The following is a 22,412-nucleotide window of genomic DNA, read 5'->3' as shown; positions in this document are numbered from 1 at the left end:
TCATGACCTGAGGCAAAATCAAGAGTCAGACGCCCAACTGACTGAGTCACCCAGGCAACCCAAGATATTTTTTAATCACTCTTTTATTATGAAGATCCAAGTACATTATTATTCAGATTCACATCCCAGCTGAAAGAAAGGTCAGACCATATAGATTATTCCTTATAGGATAGGAAGAGAATAAGAGCAGTCAAGGAAAGTAAATAACCTTAAAACAACAAGGAGACCTGAAAAGTCTGATTGCCCAATTTCTTCTAATCTAAGAAGCTAAGACAAAAAGTAATTGTTGCTGATGGAATTATGTTATAAATCAAGAGTGTTTGGGATATTATAATTGGCATTTCATACATTTTTCACCTTTGCTAGAGTCAAATGGATAATGTCCAATTGTTTTCTGCTTTCTTCTTCATTTCAGTACAGAAAACTTACAATAATTTTTCAAGTGTATTGCATCTACATTCAATATCCTGTAATGCATTTGTAGAAAATCTTTTTCTTAACTGTGCTCTTAGAGAGTTGGAGCTCCTATAAGAAATAATTTTGTTAGGTAGATTTCTCTATTTTTCAAGAATGTGATGAGAATAATTTATTGATCCAGCTAACTATGTACTGCCAGCTATGTAGTAAAAATGTTAAGAATGTGTGGGCTCTGATCAAACTTCCTGGGCTACAATCCTGTGAACCTACTAGCTGCCTTAGTGACTGGACATACTGTTCCGTGGTGTCCACTTCATAAGGTTATAGGGAGGATTAAATGAAATAATTACGTAAATCACTTTGCCCAATACTGGAACATGGAAAGCTCTTGATGTTAATTCTTATGATTGTTAGTAATCAATAGATTGCTTATTTTTAAAGCTGTTAATTTTGGGGGTGAATAAAATTTAATAACAGGCCCTTGGGGTGTATAGTCTGGATATAACAAGCCCACTTTCCTAACCTGAGTGAGAAGACAAGCTCTAATCTCAGCCACTTCTGATGGCAAGTACTCCCCGGCCACACACACACACACACACACACACACACACACACACAGAACCACAGAACAAGCAAATGAGATGTTTAAACTTAATATATTCTCCCACTGTGCTTGCAGAGAAGCCATTAAGCTGAAGAAACGTTTTTTTTCCTCCCGTAGAGAATGAATTCATTTTAATAGACTCTGAATTTTAGCTTGAGACAGCTTAGTGAAGTGCATTGTTTCCCCTGAGTAATGCAGGAAGTAGGATTTCAAATATCACAGTGCATTTTAGAAGATATTAGCTTACAGGGCTTTAAGATACTAGAATTAGCAGCAAATGCTTGCAGAAGAGATTTCCAAATCTCTGTTTGACAGGACACTATGACCTTCAGAAATGTTCCAACACCACGAAGAAAAGTTTTAGCTTGTGGTTGACTCATATAGTTACAAGCAGGCATATCGCATGAACAGAAACCTGATGGCTTCCCTTCCTAAGTTACAGGAATAGCCACAATGTCATTAAAATAGTTAGGTCATACCAAATTCAAAGTCTTTGGGACATAAATCATTTGCATAAATTTGCTTAAACATTCCCCATCTCTAAGCGTATCAGGCAGGTCATTTGAATCACTAACAATACAGCAAAGTTGGAAAAGTAGCATGTGCTTAAGTTTAATCAAATCCTATTCAGCTTTAGAAGTTCCATAAGCTTTCATGTACGTTTTCTTCATGAGGATTCTACGAAATAAATATTGTAACTGTATATTATAGGCGAGGTAGTGAAGGAGCAGAGAAGTTAAGAAATGCACCTAAAGCCACTCATATTTGAACGGCTCTAAATGCATGGCCATTCATTTGAATTCTGGAATTCAAACCCACCATTTACCCATTTTCCTCCACTACTGAGTGCCTTCCCAATGAGATTTTTTTTAAAAAATCAAAATAATTATGTATAATAGGTATTTTGTATCATTTCCATTCATTGATAAAATTAGCACTGGACATTCTAATTGAGTTACCCATATACCAATTTGGTAAAAATCCTCAAAAAAAATAATATGAACCCCTTTTTTGAAGAAAAATAATGATTGGGAGAATCTAATGTTATCAGATCTTAAAATAGTCTAAAGAATAATAATTAAAAGTTTGGTATTAAAGAAAGAATGGGCAGATAAATTAATGGAAGTGAATAAATAGTCCAGAAATAGTCTTAGAAATACATGGAGCAATCTTGTGTATAATAAGAGTGGTATTTTGAATAAGGGGGAAGTGAGGAAATATTAAGAAACTGGGACTTCATTGCTCCAAATGGCAACAAAGAAACAAACAATAGAAGATAGATTTTACCTACTTCCATAAAAAATAATAATAAATCCCAATGGATCAAAGATTGAAATAGTTAAAAGCAGAAAAACCATTAAAGTTCTAGAAGAAAATATGAATGGAAGATTTGTAAAAATAATAATATTGGTATGAAAGACACATTTGTGTGAAATAACACAAGAAGTCATCATGATGCTATGAGGAAAAAAACTTTATATCTTGATTATTAAAAAATATACATTTTATGTATGGCAAGATAGCTAGGCTAGGTACATTGATGGATAGGGTCAAAAAATTAGAAGAATATTTCAATACATGTAGTGTGTATTAAAATTGTAACATGATATATCTTTGTATAAAATATTTTTAAATAGAAAAATAGTATAATATGAAATGACCATTAATGAAAACGGTATTTAAGATGGTCAATACACAAGCAAAGAAGCTCAGCTGAATTGCTTTTATATTTAAGGAAATAAGAATAAGTATTATGAGACATCAATTTGTATCTATCAAAATAATCATAAACTAAAATGTTTAACAATATCTTGTAGTAGAAAGTAAAAGGAAACAGAATTGTTCACTTTCAAACACTTTTATTCAGAGTATAAGTTGATATATTTAGAGAACAATTTGGCAATATCTTCCAAAATTTGAAATGCATGACAGTATTCGGGAATTTTGCTGCTCGTAATGTATTCTATAAATAGGCCACAACATATAGGCAAAAAATTTAGTTATATTTACGTATCATTTTACAATAACAAAATGAGGTGAGTTGAAATCATCATGAGTTAAATTAGTATGTTATATTTGAACAATGAAATATGATATGACTGTTTAAAATAATAACCTAGATATTTTTGTTTATGAATATATGGAAAGATATAGGTAAATGAAAAAAATGCAAAAAAGAATGTCTATCACTCCATTTATGGTTAGTTTTTATGAAATTGGATAGATTCTAGAAATATATACAAGAACATATTAATAGTCATTGTACCTGGGTAGTGGAAATATGGGATAAGAGGGAACTTCTATTTTAATTTTACTACCATCTGTGATATTCAATGTTACATCATGAATTTCTTTGTATTACTTTTATAGTAAAATCAAGTAGTGGCAATTTAAACAATGAATTAGCATTACTGTCTTATATTTTCCTCTAGATAATAATAACAGAGTGAAGCTGATAGCTGACGCTAGTATTCCAGGATCAGATTATATTAATGCCAGCTATGTTTCTGTAAGTTGCTATTTGTTTTGCTTTATATTCTTATAAAACATGAATACTTTGATTATATTACTCTTCCAACTATTTTAAATAAGAAATTTATTATAAACTCTATGCATTTTATGTGCATAAAATTCCTTACAACAACACTAGTTACCCCCATTTTATAGATGCAAAAATAGGGGCTCCTAATAGAGATTTCAATTTACCAAGTGACAGATACATAACTTCAAGCTACATATCCCCAGGCCTTTCCTCTAATTAATGTTTGTCAGTAAATTCTTTGTATGCAATGATGTCTGTCAATCTCTCTTATAAAGAAAAAGTCAAATATAGTTATGTCCATACAATATAAAAATTTTGTGCTCTTTTTGCCATCTAGATTTTCAGTCCTTCAAGGAGACTACAATGTCATGTTCTTCTTTGATCCTCAGTTACCTGTAGAATGTGCATTCATTGTAGCTGCTCAAAAAACATAAATGAACCAACATGAGATGAATTGTTACATGCCTAATGTACTAATTGGCACATCATAGATAATAAATGCTTACTGTATTGGATTAAAAATTGAATGACACCAAAGTGTTTTAGGGATCTCTCTCTCCCTCTCTTTCATGGCTCTCTTGTGCTCTCGGGGCTCATCACTATCACAGGTACATAGAAACTTGAAATGTACCCAAGACCAGCACCAGGGCTGACACATGGAATTGCCCTTGACCTTGTGGTTATTAAATTCAACCATTTGCCTCAAAGCTGCTTCTGAAAAAATCCTGATAATTAGATGTTAGCCTCTCTTGGCATTGATTCACCTACTTTCTCCTAAGCCAGAAGACTCTATCTCTGAACAGCTCCAATATATCGTTGTTTTTATAAAAACAAGATTTTTCCCCTTATATTTTCACCCACTGGGTTCAATTCTAATATATAGCAAAGTTAGCCATCCTTATTACGGTGACCCTACAGACACTTGAGGGTTTCCTCTAGTGTCCACAGTCTTGTATTCTTTTCTTATTCATAGGTCACTCCCAGGCCTGCCCTTTAGTCCCACTGGGACTCTGCTTCTGTGTTGCTCCAGCTTTTCCCCATTAACATAACTTCTTCTGTGTCTCGTTCCCTTGAAACCCCTGTTAAGGGGGAAATTTTCATTCTAAATTCTTTATTGGTTGATAATGACTCCAAAATTTCAATCATATATTGGGTCTTATTCTGAAAGGAATATATAAAGAGAAAATTTGAGATTTTTTTAATAGGGGAAATGAGCGAGTGTTTGTAGGAGTTAAAGCATCCTTTGAATTCCAGCCTATTTTTATGCAAGAACTTTAAATCCATTTTGAAAAACCACACACGTTGTCTACTGTGGTGACATATTTTAGTCATTTTTCAAATGATTGATACCCTGGAAAATATAATTCTTCTCTAAAGATTTTGGTGAAATCTTGTGCTTACTAATTTTCATTACAGCCCAAACTCCATACTATGTTGAAGTTTTACTTTGATTTACAGAATGTTGCATATATGCATTTAAATTTAATCAATGTGCTAGTGATCATATGTTTTGTGATACTACAGAACAGGGCAAGCACAAATGGTTGTATCTCTTGTTTGTACCATTTTTATTCACTAATAAGTAGGTACAAAAGAATAACTCACATTCTCTAATGTTCAACCAGACATAGGGTGACAGTATAGGGTATGAATATGATTAGAAAGGAAACTGACAGTTTTAGTAGGTGTAACTAAACCAAACAGATTTACATAAACAAAGGAATATTCATGAACACCCAGTGCTCCCTTTAAATATTACAGGTTGTCAGGAAGCAGCTATAAGAAGATGATAATGTAGGGTGAGCAATAAAACTAAGGATTCTGAATATATATATATCCTGCTATAATCAAGTAACGTTGTAATATAATAAATCTTACAACAAAGTCACTATGACCCATACGTAATGATATGCATAATCATTACTGAGCTGCATGGGAAGCAGGCCCGGATGGAAAACATCTTAATGTAGGTTAAGGCAGATTTCAGAATTGTAGTGGAAGGATATTGCTGCTCTTAGGCTTTAGGTAAATCTTCTTTGCTTGGAATTCCAGAAATAGATGGAAATAGAAAAGCCGTGATACCACAATGGCCCTTACTTTGCCATCCCCAAATTCGGGCAATCTTCCCTCAGAAAGAGTGAAAACGTCTCAGAAAGAAAGGTCAGATGTATCAATTCCCTCCACCTCCCCCATTTTGTTCCATGACACTTCTATCTGAGAGTTCATGAACACTTGTTCCAGGAGCAAAAGACAGAGGCCATCTACAAATGGTTTCTGGATTCCTATATGTCCCAGTGCTAGAGGAAAAAGGGAGGAGAACCATAATGGGAGGTAGGGAAGAAAACAGAATAATTAGTCTTCAGATGGAAAAGCAAAATAACTCAAGTCTGGGAGAGAAAAAGGGAGAAGTAAGATACTATAAGTACATCTGAGGGATATCCTTTAAGATTGGGAAACTCCAGGTCAGGGTCTGAAACTAGGTTAATTTAACTTTACCTCTCTGCCCTCACCTGTCCTTAAGAATTGCGCTCCTATGCATAGCTAGGATTCATAGAGAGCTGGGAACAGTTTGATGATGGAAGAACTATGGGAGAGAGGTAGGGAGGGAAAGAGATGCTGCGTCCCTATAAACAACCACTAACTTTACAAATGAGTTTAGAAGGGCTTTCAAGAAAATTAACAATGGAAACATAATAGAACAAGAGAAAGGCACTAAACCCTATGCCTGATATTACTTTAACCTGAGAGATCTTTTATCATAATTAGAAGTTAAAGATTAAAGGCCATGATGCAAAGGAGCTGTAATAACATCAGAAACATCATATTGTTCCCACGTTGATAGAATATTATAGTGCCAAAGTACATTTAGTCCCTGAGAAAGGAAAATGCAGATGACCAGGAGAAACATTTTATAAATTGATTCGTGTTAACTGTCCTCATCCTTGAAATACTTTCTTCTTCTGGCATCCAGAACATCATTCTCTCAATTTTCCTTCTACAGCTCTGACTCTTTCATCTCAGTGTGGTTGGTTTTCTATTTTCTCCTTCACCACCAAACACCTGAATTATCTAGAGCCCAATCCTTGAATTTACTCTTCCTTTCCGAATTCATTTCCTTGATAATTTTATCTAATCTTGTGCTTTAGCTGTGTGGTGATTACTTCCTTTTTTTTTTTTTTTTAATTTCTTTTCAGCATAACAGTATTCATTGTTTTTGCACCACACCCAGTGCTCCATGCAATACATGACCTCCTTAAAACCCACCACCTGGTACCCCAACCTCCACCCCCCCACACCCCTTCACAACCCTCAGGTTGTTTTCAGAGTCCATAGTCCTCATGGTTCACCTCCCCTTCCAATTTCCCTCAACTCCCTTCTCCTCTCCATCTTCCCATGTCCTCCATGTTATTTGTTATTCTCTGCAAATTAGTGAAACCATATGATAATTGACTCTCTCTGCTTAATTTATTTCACTCAGCATAATCTCTTCCAATCCCGTCCATGTTGCTGCAAAAGTTGGGTATTCATCCTTTCTGATGGAGGCATAATACTCCATAGTGTATATGGACCACATCTTCCTTATCCATTCCTCCACTGAAGGGCATTTTGGTTCTTTCCACAGTTTGGAGACTGTGGCCATTGCTGCTATAAACATTGGGGTACAGATGACCCTTCTTTTCATGACATCTGTATCTTTGGGGTAAATACCCAGGAGTGCAATGGCAGGGTCATAGGGAAGCTCTATTTTTAAATTCTTGAGGAATCTCCACACTGTTCTCCAAAGTGGTTGCACCAACTTGCATTCCCACCAACAGTGGAAGAGGGTTCCCCTTTCTCCACATCCCCTCCAACACATGTTGTTTCCTGTCTTGCTAATTTTTGCCATTCTAACTGGTGTAAGGTAGTATCTCAATGTGGTTTTAATTTGAATCTCCCTGATGGCTAGTGATGATGAACATTTTTTCATGTGTCTGATAGCCATTTGTATGTCTTGATTGGAGAAGTGTCTGTTCATATCTTCTGCCCATTTTTTGATATGATTGTCTGTTTTGTGTGTGTTGAGTTTGAGAAGTTCTTTATAGATCCTGGATATCCACCTTTTGTCTGTACTGTCATTTGCAAATATCTTCTCCCATTCCGTGGGTTGCCTGATTACTTTCAAATCTATGTCTCCAGTTTGGATTTCTTCTTGAATTCTAAACTCATATACCCAATTGCCTTCATAATATTCCCACTTGAATATCTAACAAGGATTTCAAGTTTAACGGGTCTGTAACGAATTTCCAATTTTCCCTTCAAACCTGCATATCCCAAAGTCTTCCAAACCTTCCTTTAAAATTTTTACTGATTTTAATACCCAATATCCAGTCCATCAACAAATTCTTTGGACTCAGTCTTCAAAGTATATCCAGATCCTTTCGCTTCTCACCATCCCCCCTGTTATCACCCTAACTAACCCCTTGGTTGTATCGTTGCAATAACCTTCTAGCTACTCTCCTTTCACTTTTAACCCATATAGGCTGGTCTTCTCTCAGAAACCAGAGTAAAACTATTAAACCATACACTCTATATATTTAAAGCCTTCCAACAGCTTTCTAGATCATCCTGAGTGAAAACCGAAGTCTTAAAATTACCTGCTAGGACCTAAAGCATCCTATCCTCCCTCCTCCGTTCTTTCTTCTGTTATCTTCTGTATCTGTCCCCTCCTCATTTACTCCACTCTAGCCATTTAGTGTTCATAGAAAATTCTAGGCACTTTTTTTTTTCTTTAATGTTACACTTGACTTTCTACCAGGAACACTGGCCCCAAAATCCTGCAGAGCTTACTGCCTTACTTCTTCAAGTCTTTCCTTAGATGTCATCAGTGAGTCTTTTCTGAACATCAAATTTTCTGAAAACCCTCTCTCATAACATATACCTCTTTTAAAGGTTTTATGTAATTTGCTTATTTAACAGACTTATTAATGGACTTAATGTCTATCTTCCCTAATATGTAATAAATAGATAATATAAAGTAAATATCAGTATATTTATTTGTATAAATATAGAGAATATAAAATAACTAAGAATGGAATTTTAGTGTTTTTTGTCAGTGATGAATCTCCAGATCTTAGGACAGTGCTTGGCACACAGTAGGAACTCATAAATATTATATCGGTGGAGAAATGTACATATTTTAATACTGTAAAGAAATTGACCAAAATGTTAATGACATTTCATTCTGGATAATGATATTGTGGGTGAATTCCACATTCTATTAGATATTTTACAATTAGTGCATTTTTATCTATTGCTCAAAAACTAAAAAATACTGTATGTATAAATGTTGATTTAATATTGTCATTATATCCTTCTAGGGCTACTTATGTCCAAATGAATTTATTGCCACTCAAGGTCCATTACCAGGAACAGTTGGGGATTTTTGGAGAATGGTATGGGAAACCAGAGCAAAAACATTAGTAATGCTAACTCAGTGTTTTGAAAAAGGAAGGGTAAGTTATTTGAAAATCTGTTCACAAGATGTTATTTTACATGTCTAAATATATGTGTGGCAATTTCTGCTAATACTGTGAGTCATCAATACCTGGACATCTATAAGGCAGTTTTAACTTAGTAACAATAACTGTGATACATCGATCCATATAACAATGGTTCTTATGACTGGTGATTTTCTCTGAATGCAGATCAGATGCCATCAGTATTGGCCAGAGGACAACAAACCAGTTACTGTCTTTGGAGATATAGTGATTACAAAGCTAATGGAGGATGTACAAATAGACTGGACCATCAGGGATCTGAAAATTGAAAGGGTAAAACAAGGGGAGGGGAGGGGAACACAGTAGTAGATATGAGTGCTCTGTCTAAAAGTAAAATTAATTTCTAGAACTGTCCCTTGCTACAATACCTCTATATTCAACAGTGTTTTCCTCTTATTTTCTAAACAGAAATTTTTGATAACTGACTTCAGTATCTAGGTCACTGTGTTTAATTCCAAATCTTATGGTTAAAGTTTATATTAACCAATGAACAACAAATTCTTAGGTAGACAAGAGGAAAAAAAAAAAAAGAAGGAAATTATAGATTAGGTTTTTCTTTGATGAAGAAACTATAAAGTGAAAAATCTTAAATTCCTTAAAACAGGAATTTCCCTAATCATTCATCTCTTTATTTTAATAATTTGATTGTCTATTTAATCCAGAACTGATACTGAAGATAGACTGTGGGATCCCAACTTTATCAGTTCGTATCAATGCCTATACTGACAGAAAATGGCACAAGGATCTTTATACTTTCTGACATTATCAGACACTCAATACTTGTGTTTTGAATAATAGGTGAATGTGTTTATTTAATTTTGGATCGAAATTATTTTAAAATCTCCTATTCTTGTGCTACCAAATATTACATTACATTTGAATATAAACATCTATATTATCTATATATTATCATCTGTTCGCAAGCTTTTTTACTTGTTCCATTCATACTGGAAGGCAACTTGCTTTATTGTAACAATCATAGAAGATCTGTCTTGCAGGAAATCATGAAAAACAGGTTCCTCTGTTTGGTAAATAGTCATTTTTAAAAGATCACCTTTAAAAGGTAGGATGTCAGCTGCCTTAAACCTTCATCGTGATACTTTAATAATTATGTCATGCTTCTTTAATCTGTCACGCTACCTAGCATGGAGATTGCATGACTGTTCGACAGTGTAACTTTACTGCTTGGCCTGAGCACGGGGTCCCTGAAAACAGTGCCCCTCTAGTTCACTTTGTAAAATTGGTTCGAGCAAGCAGAGCGCATGACACCACACCCATGATTGTTCACTGCAGGTAAGGAAGATACTTCCAGAACCTATATGAAACACTAGATATGGTCTTTAAAGTCAATGTGGTCCTTTTATTATCATGATACCATTGGTTATTTTCTGGCAGAATGTTAATGTAGCTTCATTCCAATTTCCAGTTTTCAGATGTTTTACTGGTTGTAATGGATCAAATTTTAACTTTATAAAAGGTTAGATGGCAAAAATAAAATGAGTAGTGAAGGTGTCTAAAAGCAAGGGAAAGTATCTTACTGGTAAGGGAATCTTTTTGAACTCTTGACTGGATTATGCCTCTCAAACGAAAGTCTTCAATTTTTTTTTTTTAATAGTAGCCCCTCATTGATGTGTGTGTGTGTGTGTAAGATTTTAAGAATTTTACAGATAAACATCTGATCCTTTATTATGTCAATTGGCATTAACCTACTACCATAATTTAAATTTTTTTCATAAAAGCAAATTTTTAGATTTGAGTTATAAAGAATAAAAGAAAACAAAATTTAAAGACCAAATTAAGTGAGCAACCCAAGTATGACAACAATTTTTACAAATTTTAGCTACACAGGTGTCTTCCTTTGACTAGATCTTTGGACATACTTAAGGGAATATAACTATAAATTGAAGTTTTTCTCCACTTTCTTTTAATTGGTATTTAACACTCTAAGAAATAGAACTCAAGATTGTTTAGAATTCAGAGTTTTTTCTGAACAGATGGATTTGATTGTTTTCTATCATAATAAACTTAAATATGTCTCAACTTGAGTCTCTTTGATAATTGGTTTGTAAACCAGAGAAAAAGTAGGTAATAATACACTATTTTATGATTTAGCTTACAGGAGATACCTAGAATGGGTAAATTCATAGAGATAGAAAGTAGAACTGTGGCTACCAGGGACTCAAGAGAGAGAGAGGACGATTGTTATTTAATGGGTACATTGTCTAATTAGTTGTTTAATGAGAATGTCTATTTGGGATGATGAAAAAGTTCTAGAAATGGATGGTGGTGACAGCTGCACAGCATTGTGAATGTGCTTAACATCAACTTAGATGTGTGTACTTAAAAATCCTTAAAATGGTAATTTTATGTTATGTATCCTTTACTGTAATATAAATTTAAGTAATAGTATCTTAGTCACATTAATAATTAATACATTATTAATTATAATAAGTCTAATAATTGATAATTTTTCTAACAGATAAATACTATAATTAATGTGGTTAAAGATGTAAGAAAATATCAATCCATCCAAATTTTTACTCTTATTTAGTGGAAAAAAACTCACCATGTAGTTTAAATGATTATATATTTTCCAGGAATACTGTGGATTTTTTAAAATTATAAGGGTAATACATAAATGCTTAGATTCAATTATAAAATATCTAAATAATGCTTAGATTTAAAAAGCATATAGAACAAAAAGTTAAAGTGTTATTTTTACCCTCCCGATTCCATTTCTCCTTCTTCTACATAACATTTTCAACAGAATAATATATAGTGTAAATAGTGTAAGAGTTTTCTTCTAAAGTTGATGATTGCTTTTAAGCTGGGTCATTGATGATTAAAACCTTTAATGGGCAGTAGCTGCCTTCGGCTTCTCTGTATCTTGCACATACAGTGCCGCTGACAGGGAAGTCTGTTAGAAAAGGACCTAATATCACCTTTGTAGCCTCAGAGTAGAGAGCAGAGAGTAGCTACACTGTAATAAACAGCAAAATGCATAGGCTTGTCAAATCACTATGTTGCGCCCCTGAAACTGCTGTCACACCGTGTGTCAACTATACTCCAATCCATAATCAAAGAGAGAGAATCTCCTTCTTTGTGATTGGAATGGATAAGAGAGTTCAGAAAAAAAGCATGCTCATGTTAATAATTCTCTTTTAGCATCATTTGAAACTGTCTACTGAATTTTTATTCTAACTCCAACTTCTCACCTCAACTCAGACATACATTTAACTGCTAATTCGATGTGACAACCTGAGTGACCACAAAATTCTGAAAATGTGATGTGTCTAAAACAGAATGCTTGATTCAGTCTCCAAACTCACTCCTGCTTCTCAACCTGCATCTTGGTAAATGGCAGGCAGATCCTTTCTGTGTGGCGCCAAAACCGTGGGGTCATCCTTGACTCTGTTCTTCCCAAGTTCCACCTGCAGCCCTGCAGCACACTCTGATGACTCACCCCTCTCGCCTCCCCACTGCACTCTGCCCATCTGGACTCCCGGCTCTTCTTCTAGCACACAGAACTCATGCCACTCAAATCCCTTCTCCCCCCACTCCCCTGGGCTATGTGCTCCCCTCCCAAAGACCCAACTGTGGGCTCTCTTACGCAAGTTTCTTTTCAAATATTACATAATCAGAGATGCCTTCTCCTTAACCTGATTTATCTTTCTTCATAGCACTTTTTACCGCCAGGCACATTCTATGCATGCTTACTTAGCTATGCACTGCCCTTCTCTGTCCTCTAGAGAGTAACCTCCATAAGTTCAGGGACTCTGTGCTGTTGTTCACAGCTGTACCCCAGATGCCTAGGACAGGCTCTGACACTCGAGGTATGTTGAATGATGTCATGACAGATTCCACTGTTCAACATATGTGCGCATGTGTTGCCATAATCGAATTTACATTGAAATGCTCATTATTTCTTACATGGTTGAATCATGAGATATTGCTAAGATTCGACTATTTCTTACCTACAAAATGGCATTTTTATGTTGTTCAAAGTAACATTTATAAGGCCAGGTGACCTGCCAAACGTCTTTTGTTGTTCTTTTTATATTTACTTCCTAGGTTAACCATTCAAATACCAAGATTCTTGTCCTTCTAATGGGAATTTCTGCATAAGTCTTGCCAAGTTTTTTTTTTTTTTTTTAAAGATTTATTTATTTATTTATTTTGACAGAGAGAGATCACAAGCAGGCAGAGAGGCAGGCAGAGAGAGGGAGGAGGAAGCAGGCTCCCTGCTGAGCAGAGAGCCCAATGCGGGCCTCGATCCCAGGACCCTGAGATCATGACCTGAGCTGAAGGCAGCGGCTTAACCCACTGAGCCACCCAGGCACCCAAGTCTTGTCAAGTTTATCAATTCAATGTTTCTATGGAGCACATACTTGTCCCTGGGTGCTAAACTAATTTTTTTTTTAAAATAGCTTTTCAGTTTTTTTATCTATAGGAAGTAAAAAAAAAAAATCTAAGAAAAGAAAGTGAAAAGAACACACAAGAGATTACCAACAAGATACAGAGAAATGCTATCGGACTAAATAGTAGGATGTTTTTAATGTTTAGCATTTCTATTGGTAACCAAAAATATGTTCAATACAAAGTTTCTGGTGTTAAGAATTCTCAACAATTTTTTAAAAGACTGTATTTATTTATTTGAGAGAGAGAGAGTGAGCGAAGGAGCGCACTGCAGGGAGGGGCGAAAGGAGAGGGGCAGGCAGACTCCCTGCTGAGCAGAGAACCAGGATCCTGGGATCATGACCTTGAACCCAAAACAGACACTTAACTGACTGAGCCACCAGGCGCCCCAAGAATTTTCAACAGTTTTTTTTTTAACTCTTCTCTATACTTCTCCAACTATCTCCTTTATAATACGAAAGAAGTGGAAAAGTTCAACTGGAAAAAATAACCAGACAAAACAAAACCTCAAACATTTGATAGAGTGCTGATATTAATCATCTTGATCTATCTAGACAGTCTCGGTAACAACACAAATCTAAAGACTCTCCAAAAAAAGTTCCTCCAAGGGGTGCCTGGGTGGCTCAGTTGGTTAAAGCCTCTGCCTTCAGCTCAGGTCATGATCCCAGGGTCCTGGGATCGAGCCCTGCATCGGGCTGTCTGCTCCGCGGAGAGCCTGCTTCCTCCTCTCGCTCTCTGCCTGCCTCTCTGCCTACTTGTGATCTCTGTCTATCAAATAAAATCTTTAAATAAAATCTTTGAAAAAAAAAAAAAGTTCCTCCAAGTAAGAAAAGGACCTGTTGAGAGTATATTACTACCATAGTTCACAGTTCTCTTTCTTCATCACTATCAACATGATGAACAATGTTTGTATAATCTTATTCCTCCCGCAGTGCTGGAGTTGGAAGAACTGGAGTTTTTATTGCTCTGGACCACTTGACACAACATATAAATGACCACGATTTTGTGGATATATATGGATTAGTAGCTGAACTGAGAAGTGAAAGAATGTGCATGGTACAGAACCTGGTAAGACCGCTAAACTGTGTTTAGTGTCAGCTCTGCACTTTCTACAAGGGAGGATCTTAGCAGCAGCAGTCTGGTTGGGCATGGACTTGAAACTTTGTTTGCAGAGTAGATACTTTTTCTACATAATAAACCCCCTAGAGGGGAGGAGGTTTGGGGAGGACATCCCACGTGGGGCAGTCACCCCTCAGGGACTGTTACTGACTGCTCATCCTAGCTTGTTTCTACTGATAGGCATATAGAAAGCAATTCAAAAATCGATGTCCTTAGTATTTGGGAAATACTAAGAAATTGGGGAAACTTAAGAAATGAATCAGATCATTTTCTTTTATAAACATGCTAAATGTTATATTTGGGAAAAGCTTAAAATATTGACTGTTACAGGGTTCTATGTATTTCACGTGTTCATATTTATCCCTTTGTATGTTAGTACTCAAAACAGTTGTCATATTAGTTAACTCCCTGAGAGTTTTTTGTTTTGTTTTGGTTTAAAGGCAAAAACATTTATAAAATATGTAGATTTTTCTTCATTAAAAAAATCACATAGTATAAAGGTAATGAGACAAAAACTTACAGTGGGTGTCTAGAGAGTTCCACCTTCTATGATAATCCTTTAATATATTTTCTTATTTAATCCTTTATTTGTAAAGCAGTATCAATAAAACTAATCAACAGACTAGGTATTTTTGGCTTTGCCTTACAAATAGGGAAGCAGATATTCCATCCAAGGATTTTAAGTGATATTTCAAGATTATATAATTAATGTTTCAGAACCAAAATTCAAGCCAGAGTCTGTCTAACTATAATATGTAAGATTTTTCTCTGTATATTTGGATTGATATTTCTATACTTTTCAAGTGGAAGTTTTCTCATGGTAAATATCTAGATCTGCTGTAATTTCTGCAATACCTACTAGAAAACACATGCACCATCACAGTTGTTAAAAATGTGAGAAAAAAGGTTCTTTGCTAAATAAGTTTGAAAAGAAATTAAACTGATCTTAGAATTTCTTAAAGGCTCTATGTGATTGTACATTGACAGTTATAGAGCCAGAACCCTTATGAACATTATTTTCCAAAATTACATGATTGTGAAATCCTTGAACCTCTTTTGACCACAGAACCTATAATGTCATATAGGGGAACACTAATATTATTAGAAAGATGCTGCTCTAGACCAGAGGCATTTAAACTTTGTGGACTGCACATTCCTCTCAGGAAGAATGCTTGGGCATTCAATTCCAATAAATCTATATTTATTTTTAAATGTAGATTGAGCAATTACATAAATTATAAAATGCATATGTACAAAATGAGAAATCAAAGATATCAGATAAAGATCAAATAAGTAATATTTTGAAATCTTGTAATTGTGATGCCTTCATATTATCATTAAGATAATGATCCTTAGCATGAGATAATTCTGTTTCAATAGTGGTTTTAAATATATATTATATATTATAAATATATATTATACATTATTTATTATTTTTTAAAAAATGATCTAGATTTTTGTCAGATTTCCTTACATGGTTGTTTTTAACCTCAATGGTTATAAGTTTTATTCTAGAAGCACAAAGAACATCAGCCTTGCCGTTTCCTTGTCGTTCATCTGGGCTCACATGATAAATACTACCTTCAATCCAGGGTCTCTTTGTAGGAGTCTTTTTAAGCCACTGCAATTTTGTGATGATTAGGTGAAACTAGGTAATGGAATCCATATCCATTCCCCTATATGTTGAAGGGGAACAAAGGAGTGAAGTATCACTCTACCCTTAGGATACTTCAGAAATGGAAGATAACTTGTGATCAGGGTTGACTTCCTGGGTGTACAGCCTGCACAATCTCACAGGCCCCATATTCAACAGTACCCTGCACCTGGCTTAGTGTTTGCTCTCACTGTCTTGAAAATCTTTAATAATTTTTGAGGGAGGACACTCTCATTTTCATTTTGCAGTGGGCCCACAAATTAGGTAGCTTGTTCTCAATGATAAGGGTTCCAATATCAATCCAACTATTTATGAACCATTATTAAAACCCAAATTCTTTTTTATGTTTGTTAACAGTAAGAATAAGCAGAAAGCTAGTGTTTCTCCTCCCGTGTCCCTAGATTACTCACGCGCACATGTACTCCGTGTTCTTGACATTGATCAAGATTTGGATAGGATAGAGGGTGGGACAGATCAGGATCTTGTTTCCTTCTAGAAACTAGAGTCACTCTTCAGGGAATAAAAGTTGAAACTATTTTGCCAAGCTCTATATTTTTGTGGAACTGAACTTGGTAAACAGTGTGTTCAAGAATGCCTGTTAATAATTTCACACAATTTAGTACACAATATATGCTCTCAACTTCGTATATTATGCTTGTCTAACCAGCCCAAGCAATATGCTACAGTTGGGTAGGGGAGGGAAAGAGCATGACTTTTGAAGTCAGAGAATGGAGTTAGGATTCCAGCTCGGCTGCTGAATTAATTGCTGGCTCTGTGACTTGTTTAATTAGCCGCTTTGAGTTTTTTCTCTTTTGTAAAATCATCATGTTATACTTCTCACATGCTTATGGTCAGTATTAAATAAGAGAAAGTACTAAAGCACCAAACACACAGTCCCTCTCCATTGTGCAGTAACTATCTGATGGAATTCTGCTGGATTCCCTCCGTGCTGAAAAGCTGCTACTCGGAAGCTCTCTTTCACCTGATTTCCTTCCCAGAAGTTTTGCTCATTACCATCTTTTCTCTTTGATGATAAAAAGGAAAATGACCACAGTCCTTGGCTCCAGCCCTTACAAATCAGGATTGCCTTGCACAAGAGTGGTTTCTTACTTTCCTCTGTTGCACTCGGGAGTGATTGCCATTTGGATGAAGAATGCGGTCTCAGCACATACTACAGTAGCCATGGGCAGGGGCGGGGTGGTGGGAACCTCAGAATATATTACCACTACAACCCTGCTCTGGGGGCATGGCCCAGACCCAGCAGAGAACATGGAGCTCTTTCACTGTCTACCAAAAAACAGTTCATAGTCGCCCCAAGAACTTTCTGAGAGAATAGGCCTCAGTGAGATAACATCCTGAGCGGCTATCAGACCCTCAAATAAGTCCTCTACTGAAACTTTCTTCAGAACTGTTGGTCATTATTACGAATATCTATTTCCTCATGAATTACAAAATGCTTCCACAAACATCTCCTCAACAGAATGTCAGTTCTGGGAGGGTGGAATCCTGTCACATTCACGACTCCATTCCCGTTACCTGTAGTACTGCCTGCCTGGCATGTAGAAGTTATGTAACAAATGTTTGTTGGCTCCGTATCATTTAATTCTCACAACTAGTCAACCTTTACCACGTAAGGAAGGATTTCATTTGGAGAACATTTAGAAGTCATTAGGATCAAATAATAATCAAATAAAGATTAATTTGGATGAGTCCCTGTCCTGCTCTGGTTTTCCTAGAAATTTACTGATGTGAAGTCTCTGGATAGAAGGGGAAAAAAAAAAAGAAAAAAGCTAATATACTTAGGCTGCCTAGTTTTTTGCACGGCACTTTACATATAGTAAGTCCTTTAAATATCACAACATAGGTGTTATGATCCTCCAGATGAGGAAGCTAAACATCAGACAAGTTCTGTTCTTCAGGTACCATGATTATCTAAGGCAGGAACTAGAACTGAACTCTCCACTGCCTCCTTGGCAATAACACATCATGGCAAGAGGGATCTTGGAAAATACAGTCCTGCCCTTTGGAAATCAGCCTGGCCTGCTGGCAGAATTTAAACCTATCATTCTTTCCAGTGGAGAAAATGAGATCGGGACAGTCTGAAGCATAACATATCAAATGTGACTTCAAATTCAAATGTGATTTTGTAAGAACTACCAAAACGCATCAATTCAAATGATTGTTGTTTTTAAAGAAATTATATTAGGTCCATATATTTCTGCCAAGGATGTTACTCATCGTGTGACATGTATTTGAATACACTTTTTTTCAGAACTACCATGAGAAGTACTTCACTAGCAATTTCGACAGGATTTTCGTTACTGTATAATGACACCTCATTTCTTACCAAAATTGAATCATGTAACTTGATCGCCCACTGGCTGACAAAACTTAATCCCTAGTGACTTCTAAATGTTCTCCAAATGAAATCCTTCCTTAAATGGTAAAGGTTGGCTAGTTGTGAGAATTAAATGATACTGAGTCAACAAACATTTGTTACGTAACTACTACATGCCAGGCACTATTACAGGTAATGGGAATGGAGTCGTGAATGTGACAGGATTCTGCCCTCCCAGAACTGACATTCTGTTGAGGAGATGTTTGTGGAAGCGTTTTGTAATTCATGAAGAAATAGATATTCGTAACAATGACCAACAGTCTCTGAAGACAGTTTCAGTAGAGGAGTTCCAAAAAGGTTTTGAGATACAGTAAAAATGGATATGAACATAGAGTTCTGAAGATGGTCACCTTAGAGGACATCTTATTTAAATCGTCAATATACATATGTACATATGTACATAGATAATAGGTAATACGTAGAGTATAAATATTGGATTATGTTCCTTTAACATCAGTTATGTTTCCTTTGTAAAAAGGAGGGTGATTTTCTATGACTTAACCTTAAGAACTTTGGGAAAGTCCGAAGTCAGAAATGCTAACAGGTTATTGAGTTATACTGAAAAAACCTGGACGATACTGAATTTAGCCTAAACATTCAGATGAAACAGGAGTCCTTGTCTGGGGCATGGGTGTTTGGATAATTCAGTGATCAACTGCCTGGTACTTACAAATAAAGAACAGATACTTGACACTGGGTAGGCCAAATATCAGGTGATTAACAGAATTGTCAAACATATTTTAAATGTGCTGATGGTGTGTAAATGTGCTCACTCCCAGATAGTGAAAGCAAATGAATCATCTGCATTCGAATAGCCATTCTAATCATTCTAACAAGAAAACTGTTTATAAGGAAAATTACTCATTTAGACCTAACAAGAAAAAGGAAATTCATAAACAGATTTAAATAACCTAATTTGCCACCTTTTTATAATCACAGCAAGCAAGAACAAATTAGCATGGGGTTTAATGATAAGTATTTAAAAAAAAAAAATTGAAGCTACAAGAAGCCATAGGAATTTAGAAAACCTGATGTTTGAAATGGTACAAAATCATTTATATACATGGTAAATTCTGTGCTTCTCATTTAGCGATTTAACATTTTTAAATTCAGCCTTACTTTTCACTGTAACAGCATAGCTCTCCTTATAAGAAAAAATAATTTTTTAAAAAATCCACCCTATCCATTTATTTAACCACTCTTTCTTTGGTGTCTAGGCACAGTATATCTTTTTATACCAGTGCATTCTGGATCTTTTATCAAGTAAAGGAAGTAATCAGCCCATCTGTTTTGTTAACTATTCAGCACTTCAGAAGATGGACTCTTTGGATGCCATGGAAGGTAAACAGAAGAGGCATCATGTACCAATTTGCTAGTGTACCAGGAGCATAAATTTAATTAAATTTAATGTTTTAGATGAAAATGTTTTAGAAGCTTGGTTAGTGCATATAGCAAATTTTTATTATTTCTCTCTAATCCAAGGTAAGGTAAGAGCCTCTGTATCTGCGCTCTATTTTTGCTGTGAAACACTTAAATCTTTTGAACTGGTAGTTTCTGTTCTCTCTTGTGACATGTTACTTTATGTTATAGGTGATGTTGAGCTCGAATGGGAAGAGACCACCATGTAAATATCCAGACCAAAGATTACAACTGGAAGACATTTTCAAATCCCAGGGGCCAAAATCTCCCCCTCACTCTTCTGAATTGAAATGTACAACCTTAAAGAAATCTCTGTGTTTCTGTTACTGTGCCTTATGGATTGACATTTTAGGAATAATTCTAGGAAATAGGTAATTCAGGGTAGTCATTTTTTTGTACAGAATAAATATACATTTAAAATGTTTAAAAGAAGAGATCCCAGAGATTTTTTTAAGTCTTCCGTATCTTTGGAATGAGCCAAATAGAAAATTATCATTATATTAGCATGAGTGTTTCCACGTAAATTTTCCCCACATATTAGATTGAATCTTGAACAGAAGTTGTAAATGTTGTCGGTCGTGTTATTTTGGCTTCCAAGGTGTTAACGTTCCTTGTGGATAACTTCCAGGACTGTCATAACGATCTGTACACTTCCATGTACACCCCTGTGTTTTGATTCCTCTGTTTTATGAGTGCTGAGATATCATCTCATGATCTCCAACAGCTGAACAGTAACCCCTTGACACTGCCGGGATTACTTAGCCTTTATACAACACACAGTAGCTCTTTGGGGACACTTAGGGCTATTTAGTTGCATTGTGATCTTTAGCTGGAAAAACAAAAAGAAAAATGAAACAGTGTGATTGCTGATACGAAGCTACAGAGTACATTTGTACCTTTTTCAGGACAAGCTGTACCACTGTGCTGTAGCATTAAATACAGGGTTATCAAAGTATTTGTCTATTAGATGTTTACTCAACCGACAATAGTCAAACTATCAATAGATAGTTTTGAAAGGTCTTTTCTGCAGAAATGTATGATGTATGGCAAACTTGTAAACTAATGATGTGCTATGGTGGTGCCAACAGAAATTTCTGAATAGATTATATAAAAGGATCTTTTTTCATCTCGCAAGATTGATCTTAGAGGAGTGTACTTCGTGGAAACTATAAACAAAGAAATTAACCAGGTCGTAGCAAATTAGAGATTTTTTTCTTAATATATTTCAATTTCCTTTTTGTTTGATAGTGACAATGTACTAAGTTTTGAACTACATGAAATTATTTCATCATATATTTCAATTAAGTATCTTAAAATGAAATAGTATCAATTATTATATTTCTTCTATAATAAGAATTATGGGGCGCCTGGGTGGCTCAGTGGGTTAAAGCCTCTGCCTTCCGCTCAGGTCATGTTCCCAGGGTCCTGGGATCGAGCCCAGCACCGAGCTCTCTGCTCAGCAGGGAGCATGCTTCCTCCTCTCTCTCTCTGACTGCCTCTCTGCCTACCTGTGATCTCTGTCTGTCAAATAAATAAATAAAGTCTTAAAAAAAAAAAAAAAAGAATACCTTATGCTTCTTTCTGCTGGCATATACATATAGGAAATGTGATGGCCAATAAAATTAAATTTAAGGAACTGAGTTAGTTTGCATCATGATTTCAGAGGTCCTTGTAAGTCTAAATTTTATTTTATACCACATAGTGAGAAATAATTGGTAATTACCTTAACTAATATAATGCAGTAAATCATATATAAATACAATATAGTACTAAAGTATAATATATTTAATTAACATATACCTATTTCCCAAGGTGACCATCAGTAGTAAGATATTTGAAAATCAAATTTATTACCCAAGAAATTAAATTCTTTAATCTTATAAGCAGTCCTGTTTCTTGTTTTTTTCTTGGCAAAGCAGTGTAATAATGAAATCCACTATTGTTCCGACTTTATTCTATAGAAAATTACAGAAAACAGTAAAAAATGAGAATTCTAAAAGATTGAAGTTGGAGTAGAAGTTCTTCAATTTCCTTCATGTATCAGTTAATGAAAAAGTATGGTGAGTCAATAGTTATGAATATGGGTTTTTGTATTCACGGAAGACCGACAGCTTTTGGAAAGTACTCGTGAGGTTACTTTTTAGTGTATTAAATAATAAGAAAATAAGCAGGTCAATTGACAGGCCGGCCCACTCTTTACAACTTGTGTATAAAACAGATATGTACAGCGTAGGGTTTCAGGTTTGACCCATGTGTATACGCATATGTGTGTGTACAAAGCCGAGGTTTAATATAAGACCTCTTAC

The 22,412-nt window shown here is 35.3% G+C and overlaps 1 protein-coding gene across 1 annotated transcript in view; it reads left to right on the top strand.

Annotated features, from left to right (window-relative positions):
- PTPRQ (protein tyrosine phosphatase receptor type Q) overlaps window positions 1-21,842 on the top strand; it is a 193,453-nt gene extending 171,611 nt beyond the window's left edge. Inside the window, exons 39-45 of the mRNA XM_059402405.1 lie at window positions 3,454-3,530; window positions 8,921-9,055; window positions 9,248-9,373; window positions 10,245-10,393; window positions 14,449-14,584; window positions 19,905-20,028; window positions 20,278-21,842. Of these exons, the coding sequence (XP_059258388.1) occupies window positions 3,454-3,530; window positions 8,921-9,055; window positions 9,248-9,373; window positions 10,245-10,393; window positions 14,449-14,584; window positions 19,905-20,028; window positions 20,278-20,315 (785 nt within the window). The 3' untranslated portion in view covers window positions 20,316-21,842. The remainder of the gene's footprint in view (window positions 1-3,453; window positions 3,531-8,920; window positions 9,056-9,247; window positions 9,374-10,244; window positions 10,394-14,448; window positions 14,585-19,904; window positions 20,029-20,277) is intronic.
- Window positions 21,843-22,412: the final 570 nt, after the last annotated feature.

This window comes from Mustela nigripes, chromosome 6 (assembly GCF_022355385.1).
Source record: "Mustela nigripes isolate SB6536 chromosome 6, MUSNIG.SB6536, whole genome shotgun sequence".
NCBI classification, from domain to species: Eukaryota; Metazoa; Chordata; class Mammalia; order Carnivora; family Mustelidae; genus Mustela; species Mustela nigripes.
This window is presented reverse-complemented; position numbering and strand designations above follow the sequence as displayed.